The following is a 22,921-nucleotide window of genomic DNA, read 5'->3' as shown; positions in this document are numbered from 1 at the left end:
TCTCTCTCCCATTTTAAATGCCGTCTCAGACAGGCTAAAAAGCAACAGGTTAGATCCACAGCACAACACACAACCCAACCACCATAAACTGGCCTTGAGAGAATTTGGCAACCTGCTCACTGTCACTACATAACAAAAAAAACTCCTGCCATCAGGAGGCCAAATGAACTTTGCCGAACATCTTTACACAACAGCAGTTAATAGACAGCACCCAGCTGCTCCAGTTAAAATCTCTGGACTGAAACCTCCCTGGCTTCCTGGCAATCCTGGAATCTTGCAGGAAGCAGCTAAAAACTACAGCTTTCTCTGTACCAGATGTAATACACGAGACTACCTTATCATCTCATTACCTAGACATGAACAGGCATCTGTACAACAAACTTCATCGCTACTTTTTTCTTACAAACTTGCAGCTAGTTTACATGGACCATCACTTTGATCCCTAAGCTTCCCACGACGATGAAGGTTTCCTGAACCATGAAAGACCTGCTAATGTAAACCAATGCCTCCAGATGGGCCGACCTAATAAAAAAACATGGATGGATTTGAACATGTTGACAAGTGAAGAGTATAAACAGGATGGAAATAAAAACTCAGAATCTAAACCTTGGCTGTACTAGCAAGTTTTTGCTGGTTTTCGCTAGACCCTCTGCCTTGTTTCCTGCTACCTTCAGCCTCCCCATCAAAGTTCTGGTCTGATGACTCTGTAAAAGCAGGCATTTTTTTAATAGTAAACAAAGTAAAAAGCAGCAATACATGCTGTATTAGTGCACAATAAAACAAAACATGAATAGGCCATAGGCCACTTACCTGTTTCCCAAGAAAAGGAATGGCCATGCTGCCGGGAACGGAAAGCAGCAGACCCTCTAGAAGTTCTTTGTCGTGCATGGTAACTAGTTCTATCTTGTTTTGGACCATTAGTTGATGCATCATCCATATAATAGGACGAACTCCTAGAACAAGGTGAACCAATATACCCAACCTCTGATAATCTTGATTCAGCTTCGTCAACCCCGATCATCCCCCAATATCCTTGGCCCTGAAATTTTGTTACAGAACAGGATGTCAGTTTTACACAGAGAACAGAACACCCTTGATAAGGCTGCATATATGATAGAGTAGCGAGAATTTGTTGCCAATACCTGATCATATTTTGTGTTTCTACCATTTCCACTATAACAGGTGTTTTGCCATACACCTGAAGTCCGATGGAACGACTCTAAAGAATTGATTTCCCCATTACCACTGTACAATTGATTAACAAATGATTCCTCCAATGAGGTAATGTAGAGCATGTGCTTCTCATCTGTCCATCCAGTCGATGAACCTATATTCGACATGTCCTGGTATAACAGAATAAGTAAACCTATTAAACTCAATGGCATCCTTCAATTATCTGATGTAATACAGGGAACTCATATATTTAGCAAACAGCATTGAGGTCCAGTTAGAAGATCTGAACATTAAGAATTCCTCCCACCATTCAACTATTGAAATGAAATACTAATTAAATGTGAGTATATAATATATTTGACACAAAGTTTTGGCCTCGTGCGGTATAATTAAGTATTTCATTAGCAGTCATTCTACGTCTGGAGCCATGAAATGTTCTGTTCCAAAATCCAAACCGCTTCTGTGCGTTTTGCATAAGGTGATCAAATTGAGCAGTTATGTTACATGCCAACATTGCCTTCTAAATCCCTGTTTGGCTGGCGGCTTCTGGGGCTGGCTGCGGCTAGCTGGAGCTGCTTGGCTGGCTGCTTCCAGTCCAGCCGCTTATTTCCAGCCGAACAGGCTGTTATTTCCTAATAAACCCGTACTAAATGCTGGACACCTTAGACAGGTTAACTCAGTCACTGTTCTCAGTTGGACCTATCCTCGAACTGACGCTTTGTCTCGTGAACAATCCACAGCCAAACCATGGAGGCTGCTATTCCAGTGAGTAACCACAGAAATAACTAAAAAGGACTACCAAAACTATAAGAGTGGAATATGAAAGTACAAAACAGAGAACTATATCTAACTAAGATGCACTTATCAGAGCCGGATTGACAAAAGTACAAAACAACACATCTAACTAAGATGCACTATGAACAGCAAAATCTAAACTTATCAATAAGCAAAGGAAACAGAGAACTATATCTAAACAATAAATTATAAGTGACTTAGGGCCCGTTTGGATGTTGGTATTGAGGCCCAAGAATTGGCATTGGCCTTGAATACCCTCAATTCTGTTGTTTGGATGGTCTTGACATTCGCAGGCGGAAACGAGCTCCAATACCGCGCGACTTTCCATCTGCTTGCTCGACCCAGTCCACGATACCGAGGCCTCCTCCTCCGTATTCACCGGAATTGAACCTCCTCCTTCCCCATGCGAAACAAAAACAGAAGCCCCTCCCCCTCCCCTCGCCGGAGACCTCCCCCGCGCAGCAGCCCCTCCCCCTCCCCCTCCCCTCGCCGGGGACCTTCTCCCCTCACGCACCAGCTCCCTCGCCACAGAGCTCCTTCCCCTCGTCTTCTCCTGCTCCGGCAAGGCGAGCGGCGGCACGGCGGCTGCGAGGATGGCGAGCGGCGGCGCGAGCTCTCGGCATCCCTTCTTCCCCAGCGGCCGAGCTCCCCCATGGGCGGCCCTTCTTCCCCATGGCCGGTCGACCTCCCCCATCGGTGCCCCCTTCTTCACCATCGTCTACCGGCTGGCGAGATCCGCCATGGCCGGTCGAGGTCCCCCTTCTCCCCCATGGGCGGTCGACCTCCACCTTCTTCCCCATGGCTGGTCGAGGTCCTCCTTCTTCCCCATGGTCGCGGCTGCCGAGATCCGCCCTGCGCCACGGAGGAGGATGGGGAGCAGGATTGGAGAGGGAGGGAGGGGGCGGAGGGCCGCTGGCGCCGTCGGAGTTGAGGGAGGAGGGGCGCCGGCTGGCTGCTAGCCGGCGGGGAACGCCGTGCCGCCGCGTGCTTCGGCCATGCGCGCGGAACTCGATGGGGGCCCGGCAGCCCGCCGCCCCTTCGCCGGCGAGCTGCGCGACGCCCCTCCCCTGCCCCCCTCCGCGGCGAGCCCCGCGCCGCTCCTCCGCCGGCGAGCCGTGCGGCTCGTCCCCTGCCTCCCTCGGCATGGACAAAATCAGATGCCACGATATGGACATCCAAACATGAATCGGTATTCCCCAGCTGCTTTGATTCCATCTTCCAATTTTATCTACATCCAAACAATGGCTTTGGTATTGTAACCTAATACCAATACTAGGTTGATTTGGCATTGAACTCAATTCAATGCCAAGGCCTCCAATATCGACATCCAAACGGAGCCTTACTGACTTTAGATGGTGATTATTCTACTCAGGCACAACATGGCAACAATCAAGCTGTCATATCATTTTGGAATCGATAATTGGAAATGTTGAAGCATATCTATCAAACTTACATTCAAGTAAAAGATCTCTTCATCCAAACAAAAGAAAAGGTAAAACACTTCTTTCACTCTTCGACAAAGGCTCTGAGTTTACGCCCCATCTGTTATTAGTTTTTACAAAGTATATTCGATTTGCATCAGGGCGGTGGTGACTCGGTACAAGATGTACCGATTTTGATCCTTAATGTTAATGTTAGTTAAATACCAAAGAAAAGTAACAATTTGAGGAGACATGTAAGAACAAACAAATTTATTATAGCTAACCAGAATAGCCCAGAACAGTACCAGTAACTGCCCGTTACGACTGGTTACCGATCATACCGGCCTGGACAGGTCTAGTAATCTGGTTTTCAGTTGCTTGATTTGTAATGGTACCCGTTTCCCCCATTATTATCCAACTGCAGCCCAGCAGTCTTTGTACTTATCCCCAAATGATTTTTGTGTCGTGTTTAAAGTAGCGAACATGGATCAAACCAATATCAGTAAGCCAATACAATCTTCATGTCTGACTCGCCCCTACGTTTTTACACCCCCTTGGTTTCATCGGCAAGCCACATGAAACCAACCGTTACCCTACCTTAGTTGCGAGAGTTCCTGCCAAAAATTGACCTAACATTTGCAACAAAACCTAATGCAAAAGTAAATTCTGGTTACAGTAATCAGTTAGACAACTACACGGATTTGCTCTCAGGAATCGATAACGGCTAACTTGGTAATGCCTGAAAGTCTCAAAAGCGCAAGCAGGCAGCAATAAGCTACATTCAGGCTGCAAAAGCATTCTGCTTTTGGATGCAGGTTGCGGACACAGCCATGAACAATTCTGGTAACGATCCCCATCCAGAACCTCCCTACCTCTGTTGTGCATCTTCCATTTCTATGTCTGTACTTGATTTTGATTCTATCCGCACCGCGCAGCGCGCACTCCTGAGTCCGGAACCAAACCGAATGAATCAAGTGCGTGGACCGTGGTCGTGGAGCAAACAAGACGAGGGTGGAAGCAACGCCCCGCCCGTTCTCGGAAGGGAGTCAAGGTGGTGCACTCCAGCTAGCAGGCCTCCTGTGCTGCCGGAACGGAGCCGAATCTAGCTGGTGCGGTTATGTCGCACGCGCAGGGCCATCCGGCCATACATGGTCCCCGCAACCGAAGCGAGACAAACATTTCGTAGTCGGCGTGGAACCGGAAGGAGCGGAGCCGGCGGCACCCCTCGACGAGAAATCGAAAGAGAAAGGAGAGGCGAGGAGCGGGGATTCGATTCGGTTACCCACCCCAAAGCGCTGCGGATCGGTGGGCGGCCTCTCCCCCATGGATCATCCCGCTCTCCCTCCCGCAGCACGACCGACGGGATCAGCAGCCCTGCGCAGGAACGCGAGCGTGAGCACGGCGGGGAGGAGGGGAAGGGGGATTCGGCGAGGGCGAACCCTCGCGGCTACGGAGGCAGGCGGCAAGCCGTTGCTGGCGACGGGGAGGGAGGGGGCGGAGGGGAACGGCCGGGGCCCGGGGCGCCCTTTATCCTGCGTGGCAGGGCCGCTTTTCCACGTGGGCGCGCCCCGCGCCGGGTGACACCTGGCGGATATATCTGATGGGCGGACGGACGGGCGGATGGTGGGCTACGTGGATGCACGGGCGCCCACTGGACCGGCCGCACTGCCGGATCCCGTGTGGGCTGTGCAGCGGCCACTACAAGGTCAGGGTCAGGCCAGGCTATCCACACTCATTCTTCTCTCCCCCAAAAGAATATTTTTGGTCTGGTCATCGAGATTCTATCATCTATAATCAATTTTCTGCAGTCATCTATTCTCCATATTTCTCCTCTATACCAACTGCCAAGTGTGGGCCCATGCATCAGAATTTTTTTTCTTTTTCTTTTTTCTTTTTACCCCGTCGGCGCCATCCCTTGGCGCTCGAGTCCGCCGGCCTCCCTCCTCTGTTCTCCTCCCTTCGCTCCGGCCACACGCCGCCGCGACCCCCGGCAGGCGGAGCTCGGTGCGGCCCCAGGCGGCCCCGCAGGCGGAGCTCGGCTCACGGCGGTCATCCTTCCTCTGCTCTCTCCCTCTTCCTCCCGCCTCTGTCCCTCCCAGCCACAACGATGTGTAGAATCGCGTGCGGCGGCGCCACGGCAGCGTGCAACCGCAGCCCCTGCCGTGGCGAGCAGGGCTAGGCGCGCGCTGCCGCGGCGTCGTGGCGACCTGGGCCGGTGCAGGGACCCCGCCCCCTCCTCCGGGCGTCGGGGCGACGCAGAGGCCGGCGCAGGGCCCCTCCCCCTCCCCAGTGGCTCGCCTCCCAGGGCCGCGGTGGCGCCTCTCCTCTGCGCGGCACGGTGGTGAACCCGCGGGACGGCGGAGCGACGACGGGCCCGCGGGACGGTGGCGCCCGCGCCCTCAACCTCCTCGACGCCGGCCATGGCGGGCCGTGCGGCGGGACGCCGGCCTCCCTGCACCTCCCTCCCCGGTGCTGCTGGGCGGAGGTCCGGGCGCGTGCTCCAGGAGGCGGCGGCGGCCGGCCGGATGCGGAGGCGAGCGCGGCAGGCCATCCTGCCGGCGATGGCGAGCCTGTCTCGCCGATGCCGCTCCTCCCTCCCCTCCGCCTCCTCTCTCCCTCTCCGTCCTCCCTCTCCTCTCCTTTCCTGCTCCCCATCCTCCTCCCTCCTGCTCCATCCGCCACGGCCCCTCGAGCTCGCCGGCCTCCATGGCTGCAGCAGTGGGCTGGATCCGGCGGGGCCACCTCCCTCCTCCCTCTTCCCTGCTCCCTCCTTGCTCGCGCCTCTGCTCTGCTGTTGGGCCATGGTGGCGGCGGCCTCCCCCTTTCTTCTCCCTCGCCAACGGGGTGCGGGCCGTGGCGGCTGCGAGGCCCGCGCGGGGCCATGGCCGCGACGCTCAGCGTGGATCTACGGCGGAGGCACAAAGCTTGGGCGGCGGGGCCATGGCGACGACGAGCTGCGGGTGCTCGTGGTGGCGGATCCATGGCGGCGGCGGCGGCCATGGCGGGTCCGGCCACGCCTCCCCGTTGGCCGCGGAGCCGCGCCGCCCTCCCTTGGTCCCTCCACAGTGCTGTCCGAGCACGAGCGCGAGAGCCACGGGGCCCACGCTAGGCGCCACGTCCCCAATTAAAGGAATCGGGACGATCCTGGATGACAGAGGATCCCTCACAGGACGCCGCTGCAGAGAAATTTTTCTCTATCCGTGTACTAGAGGAAGCTATACGGTGCCCCGGTGCGAACAGCCAGCACGAACCGGAGTATAAAATGTTAGAGCATCTCCGGCAAAATTACTCATACCTCTTTTAACCTTTTATCAATTTTTTTTGAAGGTGCTCCAGCGACTACCAAAATTTGTATTATGATCACCAAAAGACGCCTTCCTCTTGCTTAAATGTAGAAGATTTATCCCTCCACTCTATATTTTGAGTAATATGCTACATCACTGACTACAAAAATATAAAAAAATATAATTGATGATGGAGAGATAAAATTATAAAATATAAGTAATCTATGGAGATGCTCTTAAAGTAAGGTACTGTCTCATTCCTAAAATAGGAGTCATTCCAAAAAAATTATGATAAATTAATAGAGAGTTAAAAATAACTATGTTTATCTCTATTAATTATTCATATTTACCACTAATTAATTATTTACATACACATTCCATTTTCGAAATAGGAGAAAATAATTTGTTTTAGAACATCCTAGAATAATTTATTTATAAAATAGGGGCACATATTACATATATTATAAATATTTGGAACTAGATTCTATCCATCAAAACATCATGACGACATTACATAGCTACGAATTTGGTCAACCATCTGCATGGAAATATCAAAAGTATTATAGCAGTTCACATATACAAGATATTATTACATACCACTTATTTAGTTTTTGGGTTAAATTTTCATCATTTGATTACCAATGGCTATAAGATTCATCATCATAAATCTTTGCGAGTTCAATTAATTTTTCTACCTCAAAGTACTCATCAAGATTAGTTTTCCATAAATCTACATTCACATTAAAATTCTCTATAAAAATATATTTCCATCATTATGCAAATAGAAATGAAAATTACAAATTACAAAGGCATAGTTTGGACAATTTTTTTTTGTTTTTACGCGGTGTGCAAAACAATATATATATATTATTGACATTTTTCATGTCATATGATGATTTTTAAACTTCGATGGAAATTTACTTTTTTTTATCTCCTACTACATAAAAAAACGAAGTGAGTCTGCCCTCTCCAGTGGGTCTGCCTCCTCGGTGTGTCTGCCAGGAATCACTTCCAGCCGTCCGATCTAATCTGGTCACTTCCAGTCGTGCGATATACTCTGGTCGTCCCACGTCTTTCCCGATCCGCTCCCACCCCGTCCTACGCGACGGTTCCACCCCTCTTTGACTCCACCCCAACGCCCGGCGCACTCCCCGTCCTCCCCGACTCCTCCGCCGCGCCGTGTTCTCTCCGATCCTGCATCGCTCCCAGCGTCCTTCGTCCCTGCCTTGCGGAGCCTCGGCCGACTGACCGTCGATGCCGCCCCGCGCAAACCAGCCCCGTCGGCGTCCCCTACGGACCCTCCGCTCGCGGTTGCCGCCGCCCCTGTCGCATCGCCCCTCTCTCTCCCTCCGCGCTCGCGTTCGCCGCCGCCGTCCCCTCCGCCCGCGTTCGCCGCCGCCGTCGCCACCGCTCTCCCACCCCCATCGCGCGCTGCCGTCGCCCTCTACCTACCAACCCCTCGCTCGTCGCCCTCTCTCTACCCCCACTCGCCGTCGCCGTCCCGTCGCCGTCCGGGGGCTCCCCTCCACCTCCCTTCCTGAACTTCAAAGTACGATAGAAACTTACTTATATCTCGTAGGAAAACTAGAGAATGAGCCATCTCCATCTCGTAGAGAAACTAGAGAGGTGCTGGGCGCAGCTGAAAGGAAATCCAAGAAGAGTCCATGAAAGGCTAGCACGATTAGGATCCTTTGTAGGGTTTATCTCGGAAGAGAAGGCTATGAAGCGAACATCTCTTCTTTGGGAGAGAGGGGAAGATCTATGCAGGACACTTAACCTGTGCCGGAGGACTGCACACAGCTGGTACAACCTCGTGTGGTACATTTTACATGTTCTTACAAGTCCGATGGTACAGTTGACCTAGTATCGAATTATTATAGATTCCGTTGGCAGCCATTGCCCCCCTGCATGTCGTCTGACACGATCGAAACGAAACTTTACACCCCCTAGCAGCCCCCTGTCGGCATCGAAAACGGAGGGAAGTGCGCGTGCTGATGTTTAATCATGCGATGCCAATGATGTAAGCGCGGGCCCGCAGGTGCAGACAGGTTCGTCGGGGGTTATGCAAGCTTCAGAGGTGGGGGGTATGATTGTGGAAGATCGCGTGGAGGCAAGGGTTGGAGATGTGATGCAAGGGTGCGGGGAATTGGGTGGAAGGACAGTCGTTAATGTGGAGTCAGGTTTGACGGGCGTGAGGCAAGAAGTGGGGGGAAGTGGGATCTAGATTAGAAGAGATAAATACGATATTCCTGATCTGATACCCGCGGACGATCCCTAGCCTAGCTTGGCAATCCCTTGAAAATGCAATGCATTTTCCCTTGAGATGAAATTGCTTTTCGGTGGCAACTCAAAAAAAACTCTCAAATCAACTCACGCATATTCCCTTGCTTCTGTTAACTACGCATATCTCCTGTTTCTATACTTGCTAGCTAGCAACCTCTTATCACACAGAAAGCGTGACATGAATGCATACCCCCGTGTATACAACTCCTTACTATCTCTAATATACCGTTGCTTGTTCGGCGCATAGACCTATTATTATTATCGGTCAGGCTTTCCTTTTGAGCAGGTAGGAGTACTATGGTGATGAATGATTCCTTTCTTGATTCTGTGGTAGCAACTATGAGAGTGGAGAAGATCAAAGTTATGGACTTTCTTAATATGTCTAGGTTTCACGGTATTCTTATGATGAAACATATTATTGCCAATAGGAATGAATGAGTACTGAAGCTATTAAAGAGAAAAGTTTACGTTTATGAGTTTGCATTCCTTCCTTTGATATTGGTTTTGATGAGTGTGAGTAAAGAACTTAGCTTTTCAGAGCATAGACTCCCATACCAACTTCAACTCTACTTAGCTATGCCGAGACAGGCGGATGCACAACTGACTTCACTGAAACTATGCGAGTTGGTATCGACTTGACTTAAGCTTTCAATGCAAGTTCAGTATCGGACCTATCATAAGAATAAGTTTCATAAGTTCCTGAGCTTGGCTCTAGAAAAGAAAAGATTGTAGCTGCAACTTGAACTGGAGAACACAAAGCAACTGCTCCTACTAAGAATAAGAAAGCTGCTGACCCTGCAGAAGAAAGATTTGGTTTTGCCTTAGCTGCTTATAGTGCTGCTTTCCCAACAATACCAACTTAAACTTCAATCTAACAATTACCAACTGCTTACCCTCGGTAAATTAATTAGTCAGAAGTCCTATTTGGCGACGCTTGGCCTACTTCAACAACTGCTTAACTGAGCGAGGAGAACCATTCCAGCATGCGCAGCATGGTGTCGAGCCCAAACTTTTGACGAGGCTGATCATGACAGCGCCACCACATCACGTTTATGTTTCAATGGCGCCTAACCACACATCACTTTTCCACACATCACTTTTGAAATAGCCAGACTAAGTGAACATTAGCGATCTCCGACTTCCCGTTTCACAAATTAATGAAAGCATCCGCAGCTTGTCATCTTTTTGTATTGAGAACCATCCCTAATGCCACAATTGTTTAGAATCCACTCATACGATGATTTCAAACTAACTGGTGCTTTCTAATGAGCGTAGGTGGCTGAAGCTAGGATGTTCAATGTCTCTTGATTAACCTCACGGTCTCTTTTATCCCCTTTTCACGTGATTATCCAACCCGGTTTATTGTGACGAAAAGAGAATCAGACTTCTAGCTAAATCTCGTTCATGGAAGTGAAGAAAGCCGGTACGGTAAATTCTTCCCCGGAAGTAAACGAAGGCAGGGAACCATAGCTCATACCCATCAAAAGCATCCGCGATATTGATTAGAAACTATTCATAGCGTGCACGTTGGATTTGTTTATCCTAAATACCCACTCTTTCACGTTATATCTAATTAGGGCTCTTCTGCTTTGAAAAATGAATCTTCTGCTGGATCGCTCTCTAAAAAGAGTGTTCTGCTCTAAATAATTTCATGCGATAAGTAAAGGTTCCACTGCCTGAGAAAGTAGATAAATTCCTTCCTAACCTGGCTGAACAAGGTAGCCTGGTAAATAGATAGCTGAATTGGCTTGAAACAGATGAAAGTTATAGCAAATGAAAAAAAGGTATGTATTCGTGTAACTCGTACAGTAACAGCGACTGTTACAGCTTTCCTCACAGGAACTCGATCCCCGCCAGCAACTGTGTGGAACAGGATCTACTTTGACTGTAACATCATCTTATGCTTTTCGCTGCGCGCCTGTTGTATCCCGATGACCTGGTTTTTCAGTTGTTTCCCGATGACCCGATCTGCCGATCCCCCGATGTTTTGATCTCCTCTCTGTTCCGATGAACAGTGTAAGCTGCGACTCCGACCTGTACCTGTCCCTTTCCCTGTGAGTAGTACCTACTCCCTTAGTGATGTGTGAAAAGTGTATGGATACGTGTGTTTTTTAATATGTGAATTTTTCTATATTTCTCTGAGTGATCTCAGTGTCTTCGTTCTGGTAAGAGCCGCGGAAGACCAGAGCATTGAATGAGTGACCAGTCCTTGGCTGACCTGTGCTTCGTATGGTGTGTTTTACCTGAGTAGGGTAGACGAGTTTCAAAGACCTTAGTTAACGTACGAAAGTATGCCAAATGGAGCTCAGTCTCCCATTCAATCAAGCTAGCGCTCTAAGAAAGTTCTTTTTCGAGTGCTTGTGATTTCATCCTTTCCGAGTGAGTCTTCGGCCCTAAAGCTTTCGTAAGCTAAGGCGAGAGATTTCCTACTTTGACCACTGCTGTGACCGCTTTATGCAAGAGTTCCGGTATATGCAGCATGCACCCAGATAGCCAAAGAAGGAAGGAGCGGAAGGGATTAGTACTAATAGGCAAGGAAGTCGTCTGACTTGGGGCGTGAAATCGGATAACTCAAACTGGTCTGTTTCTTTACCTTAAACTACCCCGCGCGCGGCTTGAGTTTACTTCTTCTCCGCCTCATATATAGAGCTTTTTCATAGTTCACCTTGATTCTCTCATATCACTCCAAGTGCTACTCCCTGTTGGTTAGTCTTCCACGAACCCCTCAACATGGCTTAGGACGAAAAAGAATGCGTACTTGGGTCGTGGTGAGAGTAGTATTTATGCGGCGGCGCACAGTGGTGCATTGAAGGGTGCTCGAGAGTCTGTGTCTCCTTTGAAACCGGCGAATATGACAAAATGAGTAAAGTAAAATCACCTATAGGAAGTACTTCTTCATCTCTTTAGAAGGCAAACAAACTTATAAGAAAAAAATCAATTTATGATGCAATAGCCGGTTGCGTTGTGTGCAGTCGCATAAAAGTAGGATTCCCCTCTCGATAAAAATCCTACCTTTGATTTTCCCTGTGTCCTAGGCTTTTGAGGTCAAGTAGTAAGTAGAGTAGCCAGGGTAAGCTGATAGACCTATTGCCATAGCTAGGGAAAAAAGTAAAGTATGTATAGAAGAGATGCATATTTCTACGAAGCAAGAGTAGCACCAGTGTAGTAATTCATGTCCAAGGTATAGAAAGAAGCAAGAGTAGCACTGTAGTAGTAGCTGGGCAAGAGATGAGTTTATGCCAGGGATAGATAAAGAATAGGTGTTGTATTCGAAGTAGTAGTTTTAGAAGGGATAGGCACGGGTATGCAAAGATCGGTCTAGTAGGGCTTTGAACTAACATCAGCTCTTCTTTATACTCGGTAAACCCATTTACTGCTCCCGATGTTGCCCGATTGTTCTTATACCACATTTCTAAGTTGCACGGGCGGGCTACCAACTCACATTTTGACGGATCTAGATTGTGGTTGTGTTTTGCGATATCATGAAGTGTTTCATATATTGTCGTAAGTGGAAAAGGCGCGCAGCGTTCTCGATCAGATCTCTTCCTGGGTTTGTCTCCGCTTTTCTTGGGCTTCACTAGTAAATTCTTCGTTTCATTGCTTGTCTCGTCTACGCCTGACAAGATAAGGTCAGAGTGCAATCGGTGCGTGCTTGGCCCGGACGTTAATCTGGCAATAAGACGCAGTATGCTTTTCTCAAATGGTTTGGAGTAAGAGGGAAAGGCGCGGAGTTCGGAGTGGAATCGGCTACCTCAGTGCTTGCCTACATCTCATGTGAAAAAGAAACTCGCTAACGCTCGGGCTTCAACTCCAAACTTGTAGCACTGGTCAACGTACTATTCCTCTTGGCTCTACTACTCTCAAAGAGCATTCAACAAAGAAGATAGCTCTCTAGATCCTATATAGCTAGCTACTCAAGATATAAGTGAATTTTCTTTTATTGCATAAGTAGAGCTGGGTCAGTTCAGGAATCTGCTTACGTTGTAGACTAGTGACTCGTTATCGTCAAGATGGTAAAGGCTGTCTTTTCTCGCTTCAAACCAGGGGCATAGTTTCTTCTTTAGGTAAGGCTCCTCTCTGGAATAAAATTTCATTGGCTCACTAGATACCGAGGCTGGTCAAGCCCAAACACGCAAATCGTAAACATCAAAATCCCTCGAATAAGAAATTTCAGAAATGTGATAGCTCGGTTTCTTCGTCAACATGGGAATCCGAAACAAAGACTAACCTCTTCAACAAGGGAAGGCTATCTGCCTACATCCACTTACATGGGACTACCTCCTTCCAAACAAACACTCTGATCATCGGCTCAAAATCGATCTGTAGGCATAGGAGAATGAATCGGATAGGGCTACTACTTATTTTTAGGAGACTTACTTACGCGGTACACTTCCTTCCGTTCTCTTTCATCGGCGTTCTGGCTATCAAGTCAAAGTTCGTGAGAAAAAAAGCTGCCAGATGGAGGCAGGCTTCTGAGAAATAGAAAGTCTCTTTTCGCTACTCCTTACTAATAAAAAAGTTAAGATCCTTACGCGTACTCTATTCGGGAAGAATGATCTTCGGTAAAAAGAGAAAGAAGTCTTCAATTAAGCTGTATTAATCCCAGCTTACTCTGGCATTGAATGGTTCCCCTAACCCTTCTTGATCTGACAGTATTAAAATCCCCTACATTAAGCATTTGGTTTTTATGTATCCCAGCTCTTGCCAGAATCTCCTTTTTTTTCTTAACACTGTTGGCCCTCCTGTCAAACACCATTTCTCCCACTAGAGAAACTGAAAACTCCCCGACCCAAGAATCTAATAGAGTCACCTGAGACTCATCAACCGAAGAAGCAAAGGTGGTGACAGTGAAATAGGATCAGTCGAGCATATTCTAACCTCGGATTCTGAGTATGAAAGAAAGGGATTAAGGTCCGCCAAAACAAAAGACATACTGGGGATGCCGTTTCCTACTAATATCAAGGAATTGAGAGGCTACCCTCATTCAGCTTTCGCAGGCCCGGTTTGGAGTTTTGCTTGGCTTTTCTAGTGCTTCAAAAAGCAAATCTGGTTCGTGTGGGGCTAATGGAGAAAAGATGTACAGTGATGCAAAATGTCAAGGGCGCACAGCGTGGGCATATTCTGAGGCAGTGAATGAGTCCGTTCAAGACTTCGATCCTATGCTTTCCTAATCTAGCGACTTTCGGATTATTCTTATTCCCGGTTGTGTGAAAAAAAGGAGCCCTTACTCATCTTAAACAAAAGGCTTAGCGCCCTCAACTTACCAATTTCACTATAGGCTGGCTCTTGGTGGAAAGGTTCAATTTCTGATTCTTTTCTTGGAGCTGCAGATGTAAAGAAGAATTGAATGCCGGCTATTGCTTGATCTTATCCCTAGTCTCTAGGCTGGCTGGCCATAAACAACCAACTACTGCATAAAGAACAGAAGGATAGGGCTGAAACGTGGCTAGAAATGCGGAAAGCAATCGATTGAATCCAACGTGAGTCAACAGCGGGGTCTATTAGTGCGTTACCGAGGGTGGTATCAAAGGCATAAAAGGGTTCGAAAGTCATAAGCCACGGCGCTAACACGCATCCATTTTCTTGCTAGATGCTGACCAATTGGTCATGAACATCGTAAGGCGTTGCTCTTCGCGAATCCCTGTCGTAGTATCAGCTACCCCTACTCGCTTAAAGCCCTTTACCGATTCCACAATGGTTTCCCTTTTACATCTTGTAAGTCACAGCCTCCTTACCCAGCGAGTGAATGAACGAGCCAATAAACTGGTGATCGGCCCATTTACTATTTATTATTTACTATTTATTATAGTCTATGACGGAAGATCGTCTCTTCGCACATGAGATGCGTACTTTGTGGTTGGCCAGGATAAGCAAAGCCTACATCATCTAGGACTTGCCATTGAAAATCCACCTTTCTATTCGGTCATCAACAGCTCGGGTCCATTTAGCTTCGGTGACCAGATAGATCCATCATCTTCGAGGAGGAGGAAAGTCCAATACGCGTTATGGAAGACTAGGGATTGCTAATCCGCCCACGCGGGAAGCCTTCTCCCTCTCAGGCTCAAGAGTCAAGATAGCCCGCCCTAAACAAGAAGCAGCTTATTCTTTCTACTATGGCGGATAAAGCAAACCAAAATGCGCAACGGCTTTCGCGCTAGTTGCTCCATCCGTTGCTTGTTTGGTTTCGATGCATAAATCAACCTCTCGTTCAGGCGGTAATCCTGGTAGAGTCTCATGGAAGACGTCGGTAAATTCTGACACCACTGGAATAGATGATAGGTTCTTGACCTCCGATTTCGTCTGCATGGCTGATACAAGGTAGGCGGTACAACCTGACTCGATTAGATGCTGTGCCTGTAAAGCTGAGATTGTCGTGATTCGATCACCAACTTGTCTGAATTGCAATGAAAATGGCTTAGTCCCCGGTTTCTGGAATGTCACCTTCCTGCGAATCAATCGTGGCATGATGCATAGTCAACCATTCCAAGCCCAGCATCATATCGTCCTGCTTTTGCAACTATTGGGTCTACTCTTAGCTCTCGTCCTGCAATCTGTATCTTAAGGTATGAACACCTCAATTCCTGAATGAAGAATTCAAAGGTTCCGATCAACATTGTTTTTCCACTCTCTATTGTCGCCAGCCCACATCTTTTGACCCAAGCTTTAGATGATACTGAGTGACTGCATCCAGTATCAATCAGTACGTAAGCAAAGCACCCAGAAATATTGAAGATACCTGCTATCAGTTCTGTGGCCACGGTAGTGTCATCTGTCTGATCTAGTCTGTCGATTGGTCCCCCAGCCTCGCTGTGATGTGCCTGAACTGTGACTCGCGCGCCTCCTCTGCCTCCAAATCTCACGTCCCACTGAGAGATGGGACCTCCACGACCTCTCGGCTGTTGTGTACCGCCACCTCTCGCCACTACTCCCTATGTCATCGGTTTGGTTCGGTCTCCAAGCATGAGTTTTGAATTTGGCTTGGGACACTCCCTAGCGAAATGACCGAGCCCACCACAATTGTAACAACATTCTTCCTGTAGCAAGTTGACTCATAATGTCCCCCTTGACAATATCGACACCAAACCTTCTCGTAATTCACAACGCCAGAATTTGGCTTAGCTGGATTTGCTGATGGCGGGGAATTCATTGACTGACTTGGCCTTGATTGATGATCCATCAACTCGTGGCTTTACATTGAGAACAAAGCTTTGCTGACCCTTGCTAGGCTCATATGACTCCACTCGTAGCGCATCATCAGATCCACTAGTCTCACTGTACCAGGAAGGTCGATTATTTGGGATGAAGCCCTTCCAGATATTGCCGTCGCAAGCGGAAGTCATCTGCCACAATGTCGGGAGCATACCTCATCAAGTTGTCGCATTTCATATTGTAGTCCTGAACAGTACCACTCCCTTGTTTTAGGCTAACGAATTGCTGTCGAAGCGCTTCCCGAGACATAACATCTAAATACTGATCATTGAATTCTCGCTCGAACCACGCCCAAGGAATGGTTGGATTTGAACCATCATTATCTCCATTATGTCTCTTCTTTGCCTCCTGCCACCAGAAAGGAGCATGGAAACATGAGAAGCAAAGAAAGAATGAACATATGGGCGTTAAGCATTGTGAAGAGTTTTTTATTTAGTTAAATAGCTGGGAATAAGGCTTACCTTTCGTAAGTCCAATATGCGAGTAAGAACATGTGCGGGGATAGGCATATGTTTGAGGATATGGAGGAAATAGAACGATTTCACTAATTGTTTCGTCTGGGTCGTCTTTTATTTTTTTTACTTATTTTCACTCACTACTTTTTTCTATTTTCTTTTGTCTATCGAAACAGCCTAGGATTTTACCTAGTCAGCTTATGCTTCATTTCCTTCGATTTCTTCTTTCGATATGAGCGAGCTTACCCAAAACCTATACTTTAATGATCTAGTAGCCCTATTCACATATGCCTATTTCTCTAAACCTAGTCCTATTACTGCCATATCTCTCCCGGTGCTCGCTTATCCCTATTCCGTGCATACCTGTCTCTTGCATACATAACTGAACTTTCCCATGCCCGCTGAATGCCTATCTGTGAATCCCTTTCCATGAATGCCACTCTTAGGCTATTGAAACCATATCTCGCCTATTTTTAGTAGCTTACTCGTTCATACCTAGCACCTGTTTCTCAACGTTACACATACCTTGAATGCCAACCAACAACTTGTTGACCTAACCAGATGCCTATACCGGTCGGTGCTTCTTTCAAGGGACAACCTCTGCTCGTGGTTCATATCTTGCTAGCTCTGTCCCAAGCTCCTCTTTCTAGTAGCCCTACTAAACCTATGAGTTGACTCGTACATACTCACTTATTCTTTACTTATCTTATCTGTGACTGCATATTCCTAGCATTGACCTATTCAATATGTCTCTATTGGCTAAACAATAGCCCTTGTAAAAACAACTATACCTGTCTCTGCCCGTGAAAACGAAAAAACAAATCAACTACGGCTCCCTCAACGTACTCACTTGTTGACCTATCCAGCTTATCCAACTACTTGACCTAAACCATATGGATATACCGGTACTGCACCGTTACGCAAAAATGAACTCCTTTTTATAGTGGGCCTATGTCTTGTATCCGTTACTTGGTCGTTCAAATCACACAACCCATACCTAACTCCTGTTTAGAAACCTGTGCTTGCCAGCTTATCCTTTTTAGAAATATGCCTATTCCTTTCCCTGAGCAAGGTATATAGAGGTAGTCACTCATTGCCAGAACTACTACTAAATGCCAATGCTAGTGCTAAGCTTCAAGTACTACTCTGAAATCTTATGCATAGGAAATCCTATCTATATAGATAGTGGTTTCGTTACCCTCAAGTCACTCAATAAACTCTTTCCTACTTTCGTTAGACTTCTATCGGGTAGCTGCTTACACCTACTTTCCTATTATCTATTGCAGCTACTCCCTATGTTTCCTATTTTTGCGGCTACCTCCCTAGTGAGTGAGTCCTCCCACCCAAGCTAGAAACCTATACCCAAGTTAACTCCTTTCTACTATTTGTTTTTGTTCTTATACTGATTGCTGTTTTTCACTGTCAAAACTCCTATTCATGCTTAGCGCCCTGGGTATCCTTTGAAACTAGGCCGGCTATCAATAGTTGGATATGAAGTAAGTGAAGAGCGAAGTGAAAGAAAAAAGGGTTTCTAATATTTCAGTGAATAAGCCTGAAAGAAATTGCACTTGTTGAGATGGGACAGGTCAGTTTGAACTTTCTTTGAACCCGCTAATTTGCAATTTTTGATTCTTCATACTGGCAGTGTTTCAAAGGAGGATTACCTTGACTTAGGTCTGCCTCCGGCCTAAATGAAATCAACCTAAGTGAAATGGAGTCTCTATCGTTCCGCTGCAAGAGTTTACTATGAGACTTCATACACCTTAAAGTTCATAGAACGAAAAGAAGTTTTTTGGAGGCCCTTATCCTCATTACGCCTAGCATTGAGTGGGCTGGATATTTACCTTATCAACTAGCAAATCAATAGGGGTTCTATTTGATTAGGCACCTGAATCGGACTGAACCGACTGTTTGTCAGGCTACTGTTCTCCTATTCTTTCGAATCCATGAAGTAAGACATTGATTTTGCAATAAGGTCAATTATGTCCATTGCATAATAAGTTCCCTTGAAAAGCATTGGCGCACGTGTAAGCGAGTTGCTCTACCGAACTGAGCTATAGCCCTTGTCAGAGATATCTTAACATATAGATAATTTCTTGTCAAGATGAATATTCTCTAATGCCAGAGGATATCCCTTTGATCCGTTTACTATATAACATAAACATACCAATAACGAAGCGGTATTGCTTAAAAAAAGGATTCTATCTATAATCGATTCTTTGACCGGCTTTGGTCGAGCAACCACTACATTTCTGAAACGGCTACTGCCTACATAACTTATCTTCCTCTTTTCAAGGAAGTAAGTATCAGACCATATGTAGTTCTTTGCCTCGTTAGACACTAGAAAACGAATGAGATTTGAAGATATTTTATGAAAATCCAATTTAAATCCGGTTACACTTGTTGGTCACTTAAGGCCGACTTTCTTCTCTAAGAAATTCTAGAAATTCGGCACACTTCATTGCGGCCCTCTCCGAATCCGCCTTTCGGATGTGACCCACTTACTTACCCGTCCATAAAAGGAAGATTTCTGTTGGTGGAATTCCAGGCTTCTTTTGATTCGGCTCAGCCTTTCAGGGCATAAGCAGTCTTTCCAGTTAAGGGCAGCCCCCGTTAGATCGGAGGGGGTTTCATTAGCGAAGGACTCCCCATTATCTATTGCGATGTTCTGCAATAGATCAGATATCTCTTGCTTAAGTTGCAAAGCTTTCTCGAGCCTTCTCTCTTCATTATTTGTGAGAGGGCGTTCTTCGCGCTGGAAGTTCTCAGTGGGTGTCGGTGAAGGCTCGAGGACGGCGTTCCCTAAGGGATCAACTGCTTTCTTGAATAGGAAATCAAATGAACTGAGGAATCATAAAACATCATCTAAACTGCAAATACAAACTACAAGTAGGCAGACACCATCACAATTCAACCGCATTTATTTTATATGAGCATTTTACAATAACAGATCACTCATACGTTGAGATATCAATTAAGCTACTGGTTCTCTTATATTAGCTTGTTTTCCAGCATAGTGTAACTTGAATTCTTTGACTTATAGCCAATCATAGCGATACACTTATCCACCTAGCAATTTATTAAGGCTTTATCAAGCAAGTAATGAAAGCTATATACATTGGTTTCACAGCAGGATGAAAATGGCAAACCATGCAAGGCAAATAAAGGTACGGGGCAAGCCAAAAACAGCAAGCAACTAGAAACGAACTGAAATGAATGAAACTAACGAAGGAAACACTACATACGCTAGAGCATGCAAAATACATGGAGCCATGGAGATTGCGTCTCACCTCGATGAAGTTGGAGCAGAGCCGTCCGCCGACTCCGCGACCGATAGAATTCTGATCCAGCCGGTGTGTCTTCTCGAATGTGTAGAACCGACTTTGAAACCCGCGTCCTCGCTGAGGAGTGCCTACGTACTTTCTTCATAGAAGAAAGATCAGGGTTGCTTTCGTAGTTCTTTTTTTATCCTCCCCCCTTCTCCATTTAACGTCTGTTATCCTCCTCCCTTCTCCATTTAACGTCAGTTAGTTAGTAGCTTGACTTGATTCAATGGATCCAATTCCTCCATTGAAGGATCATTAAGTTCTAAATTAATTAATTCATTTTTTTAGGGTATCAATCCTATCATTGAGGAATCTTTTATAATATTTACTATTTCGTCCATGTTGCCGCAAACTATCAAGAATCATACTCAACATACTTGGATCATATTCTTTACCGCTTTGCGGGTTTCGGATTGTATTTCCAGAGGTATCATCTTGCCAAAGTATTTGGCCATTAACTGGGCCAGTTAAACGTCTAAGTTCTTCCAGTATGCTCTCTTTTTTTTCATAAATCTCATTTGTTAAGTCTAGAAATTCCTCCGGGCTCAAGGACCCAAAAAAAGCTTCCTCTGGGCTCAAGGACCCATGCAATTGAGTTAAGTTGAAAAATATTCTGTCTTTGGCACTCAGAGGCTGCTCGGGAGCAGCTGCTGGGGCCGGTGGAGCAGCAGCTGCTCCTGCTGCTCCATCGGGGTTGCCCGCTGGAGCAGCAGGAGCAGCTGCTGGGGCCGGTGGAGCAGCAGGAGCAGCAGGTCCCGCTGGAACCGGGTTGTTAGGGGCAACCTCCCCCCTTTCCGGAGAGTGGAAAGGGGGGATCTCTTGTATGGGCGAGAGGGCGTTCCAGTCCTCGTCCTCCATATGGAGGACGGTGGGCTCTTCCTCCTTAAGGGCTGTTTCGCCCTCGGAGCAGGAGGGACTTTCTTTATCCATTCCTCCCAGGGTCGCTCTGCGGGCCTCCTGAAATCCCTCGAAGAGGGACTGAAGTAGAAAAAGTACCCATGTCATGACAACATTCAAGAGGTCCTTGAGTAGCTTCGGAAAGAGCTCCTTGAGTAGCTCCAGAAAGAGCTCCGTGACCCCCGGAAAAAGCCAAAGAAGGAGACCTACAACAGCTACGGAAAATACAAAAAGAATAGTGATTTTCCTCCTTTTTCCCAAATAGCCGACGACCCAGGAAAGGAGGATTTTACATTTTAAATAAAAAAGGAAAAAGGTATTTTTAAACCTATTCCCCCCTTTTGGGTCAGAGGCAGAGGCTAGGTACCTCCCGCCCCCGGACCTAGTACCCGCTTCACTTGCTGTGATTCTTGGCCGTTCATGAATCACTGTTTTCGTGATCGAATGACAAAATAGATATATGAACTGTATAGTATCATTTGCTGGGATGGGATAAGTGATTCTTTTATTGGATTCCCATGGGATCGTAGAATCAACTAAGGATGCAATCGGTATTTGTGATCGATTAGCTTCCAGTATGACCGATGACTTTCTATCTGGATTCGGAATAACCACACAATCAGGTTGTTGGTTCAACCCAAAATGGATTTTCTTCTTTCTTGAACGGAATTTCTTAGGATTAGCATAAAAATTGGTCAAAAAAGCCCCGATCTTCCATTGAGAATCATTGATACAGCTCCCCATTTTTTCCATTATCGAATATATCATTTTTTCCATTATCAAATATATAAAGAAATGATTAGTCTTTAAAAAGAAGGAACGGCCATTTTGACGAATGAGAGATCCTATAAAATGAAGAGCGTTTCGTAAACAAATCAGTGTCTTGTCTGAATCGAGAATAGCAATTCCATTTCTGGAACCACGGATATAGACTTTAAAATGGTGAGCAGCTACCCGACGGCCGAGATGTGCATTCGTACAAAGTAATTTTGTACAGACAGTTGAAAGGATTGTCATTTCCGGTTTTCGTTTCCGGAGATACAGGTGGTAAGTTAGAAATGAAAATAGGTTAGCTGCTGATCTTCTAACCACTCAGAGTCAGAGTAAACATCAAAGAAAGGTGATTGATGACATAACCAGTAGTGGGAACTTCACTCTACTAGGTAACTAACCTATAAACTATACGCCGATTCTCGAGAAGCTGCTCTCCTTCCTGAACTATCATCTCTCTTTGCTTAACTTTGAATAGGCCGGCCACATAGGCATGAGTGGATTTCTTTTCTTTTATTGGATTTTTAGGCCTAGGGAAATAGGTATATGGGATGGGCTGGGGATAGGAAATGAACAAGCTTGGTACTAGGGCAGGGCTCCCACTGGGTGGGACGGAACCCTATGGGACAAAGGATCACTTCACTACGCTTCCTTAAATGTCTTCGCTGAATCGCTCCTTTAGTAGAGTGGCTTTACGCTTACACTCGAGCTGCTCAACCTAGGCACCCTGGATATTAAGCTTTGGGCCGCAACCTAAACACGCGTTTAAGTTAGTCGCTCTGCCCCTTACTTATTAGTATTATTCTAGCCCACCAGCATCAACTGAAAATAGAGTATATTTCCTTGCCCGGGCCGATCAAGCAATTCAACGCGGGTGTGAGTGAAGGAAGGATCCTAGCTTGTAGTTTCACGAGATGAAGCCAAGGAAGTCATTCATCTTTTTCTATGTCATTTACCATTTGCATGGAAAGCAAAGGAATGATGAGAGTAAGCTGCTTTCTTGACGGATGCAGAAGATGGGGAATATTACCTCTTTGGAGATAGGAAGTCTACTGGAAGCTATTGCTTTTAATAAAGCCATCTCGGGTGGTGCTCCCTTCGTCCGCCCTAAGTCAATAAGTAGGATCCCTTCGTAAGCTAGCTATTCCCCTTCGCCCAATACCACCCTGAAATGCAAGAACTGTGTGGGGATAAAGCGGGGATTTGGCCCTGTCAATCGATATTGGACATCGAAGTGTACCTACACGAAAAGCGCCGCAGCCTTTAAGCATTTTATGATGGCAAAGCCAACAAAGCCATGGGGAACC

General features: G+C 46.7%; 2 protein-coding genes across 3 annotated transcripts; both read right to left on the bottom strand.

The window, feature by feature from the left end:
- Positions 1–84: 84 nt before the first annotated feature.
- On the bottom strand, positions 85–4,942 carry LOC120652137 (cold-regulated protein 27-like). 2 transcript variants are annotated; one of them, XM_039929867.1, is made up of 6 exons: positions 4,829–4,942; positions 4,676–4,763; positions 1,143–1,343; positions 811–1,039; positions 607–704; positions 95–522 (listed from the first exon to the last, which is right to left on the bottom strand). In XM_039929867.1, exons 2-6 carry the CDS (start codon positions 4,712–4,714, stop codon positions 490–492), a joined length of 600 nt encoding a protein of 199 aa, XP_039785801.1. In that variant the 5' UTR covers positions 4,715–4,763; positions 4,829–4,942; the 3' UTR covers positions 95–489. The 2 variants fall into 2 exon arrangements, with proteins under 2 accessions (XP_039785802.1, XP_039785801.1); XM_039929868.1 differs by having other exon boundaries at positions 85–522; positions 4,676–4,887.
- A 1,341-nt stretch (positions 4,943–6,283) lies between these two features.
- LOC120648109 lies at positions 6,284–22,537 on the bottom strand. Its single transcript, XM_039924867.1, has 2 exons — positions 20,730–22,537; positions 6,284–6,565 (listed from the first exon to the last, which is right to left on the bottom strand). The coding sequence occupies exons 1-2, from the start codon at positions 21,858–21,860 to the stop codon at positions 6,284–6,286; spliced, it is 1,413 nt and encodes a 470-aa protein (XP_039780801.1). The 5' UTR covers positions 21,861–22,537.
- Between the last annotated feature and the right edge of the window lie 384 nt (positions 22,538–22,921).

The sequence above is a fragment of the Panicum virgatum genome, chromosome 9K, assembly GCF_016808335.1.
Source record: "Panicum virgatum strain AP13 chromosome 9K, P.virgatum_v5, whole genome shotgun sequence".
In the NCBI taxonomy this organism is placed as follows: domain Eukaryota; kingdom Viridiplantae; phylum Streptophyta; class Magnoliopsida; order Poales; family Poaceae; genus Panicum; species Panicum virgatum.
The sequence above is the reverse complement of the archived record's forward strand: the minus strand, read 5'-3'. Positions and strand labels throughout refer to the sequence as shown.

Bases quoted from the DNA above. Each gene is read 5' to 3' on its own strand.
- LOC120652137 (XM_039929867.1), bottom strand. From the start codon at position 4,714: ATGGGGGAGAGGCCGCCCACCGATCCGCAGCGCTTTGGG. The intron at 1,344-4,675 runs GTGGGTAACCGA...CTGTTATACCAG, and splicing joins CCGATCCGCAGCGCTTTGGG to GACATGTCGAATATAGGTTC. The intron at 1,040-1,142 runs GTATTGGCAACA...ACAAAATTTCAG, and splicing joins GAAACACAAAATATGATCAG to GGCCAAGGATATTGGGGGAT.
- LOC120648109 (XM_039924867.1), bottom strand. From the start codon at position 21,860: ATGACAATCCTTTCAACTGTCTGTACAAAATTACTTTGTACGAATGCA. The intron at 6,566-20,729 runs GTTGCCCCTAAC...ATTTCTCTGCAG, and splicing joins ACTCTCCGGAAAGGGGGGAG to CGGCGTCCTGTGAGGGATCC.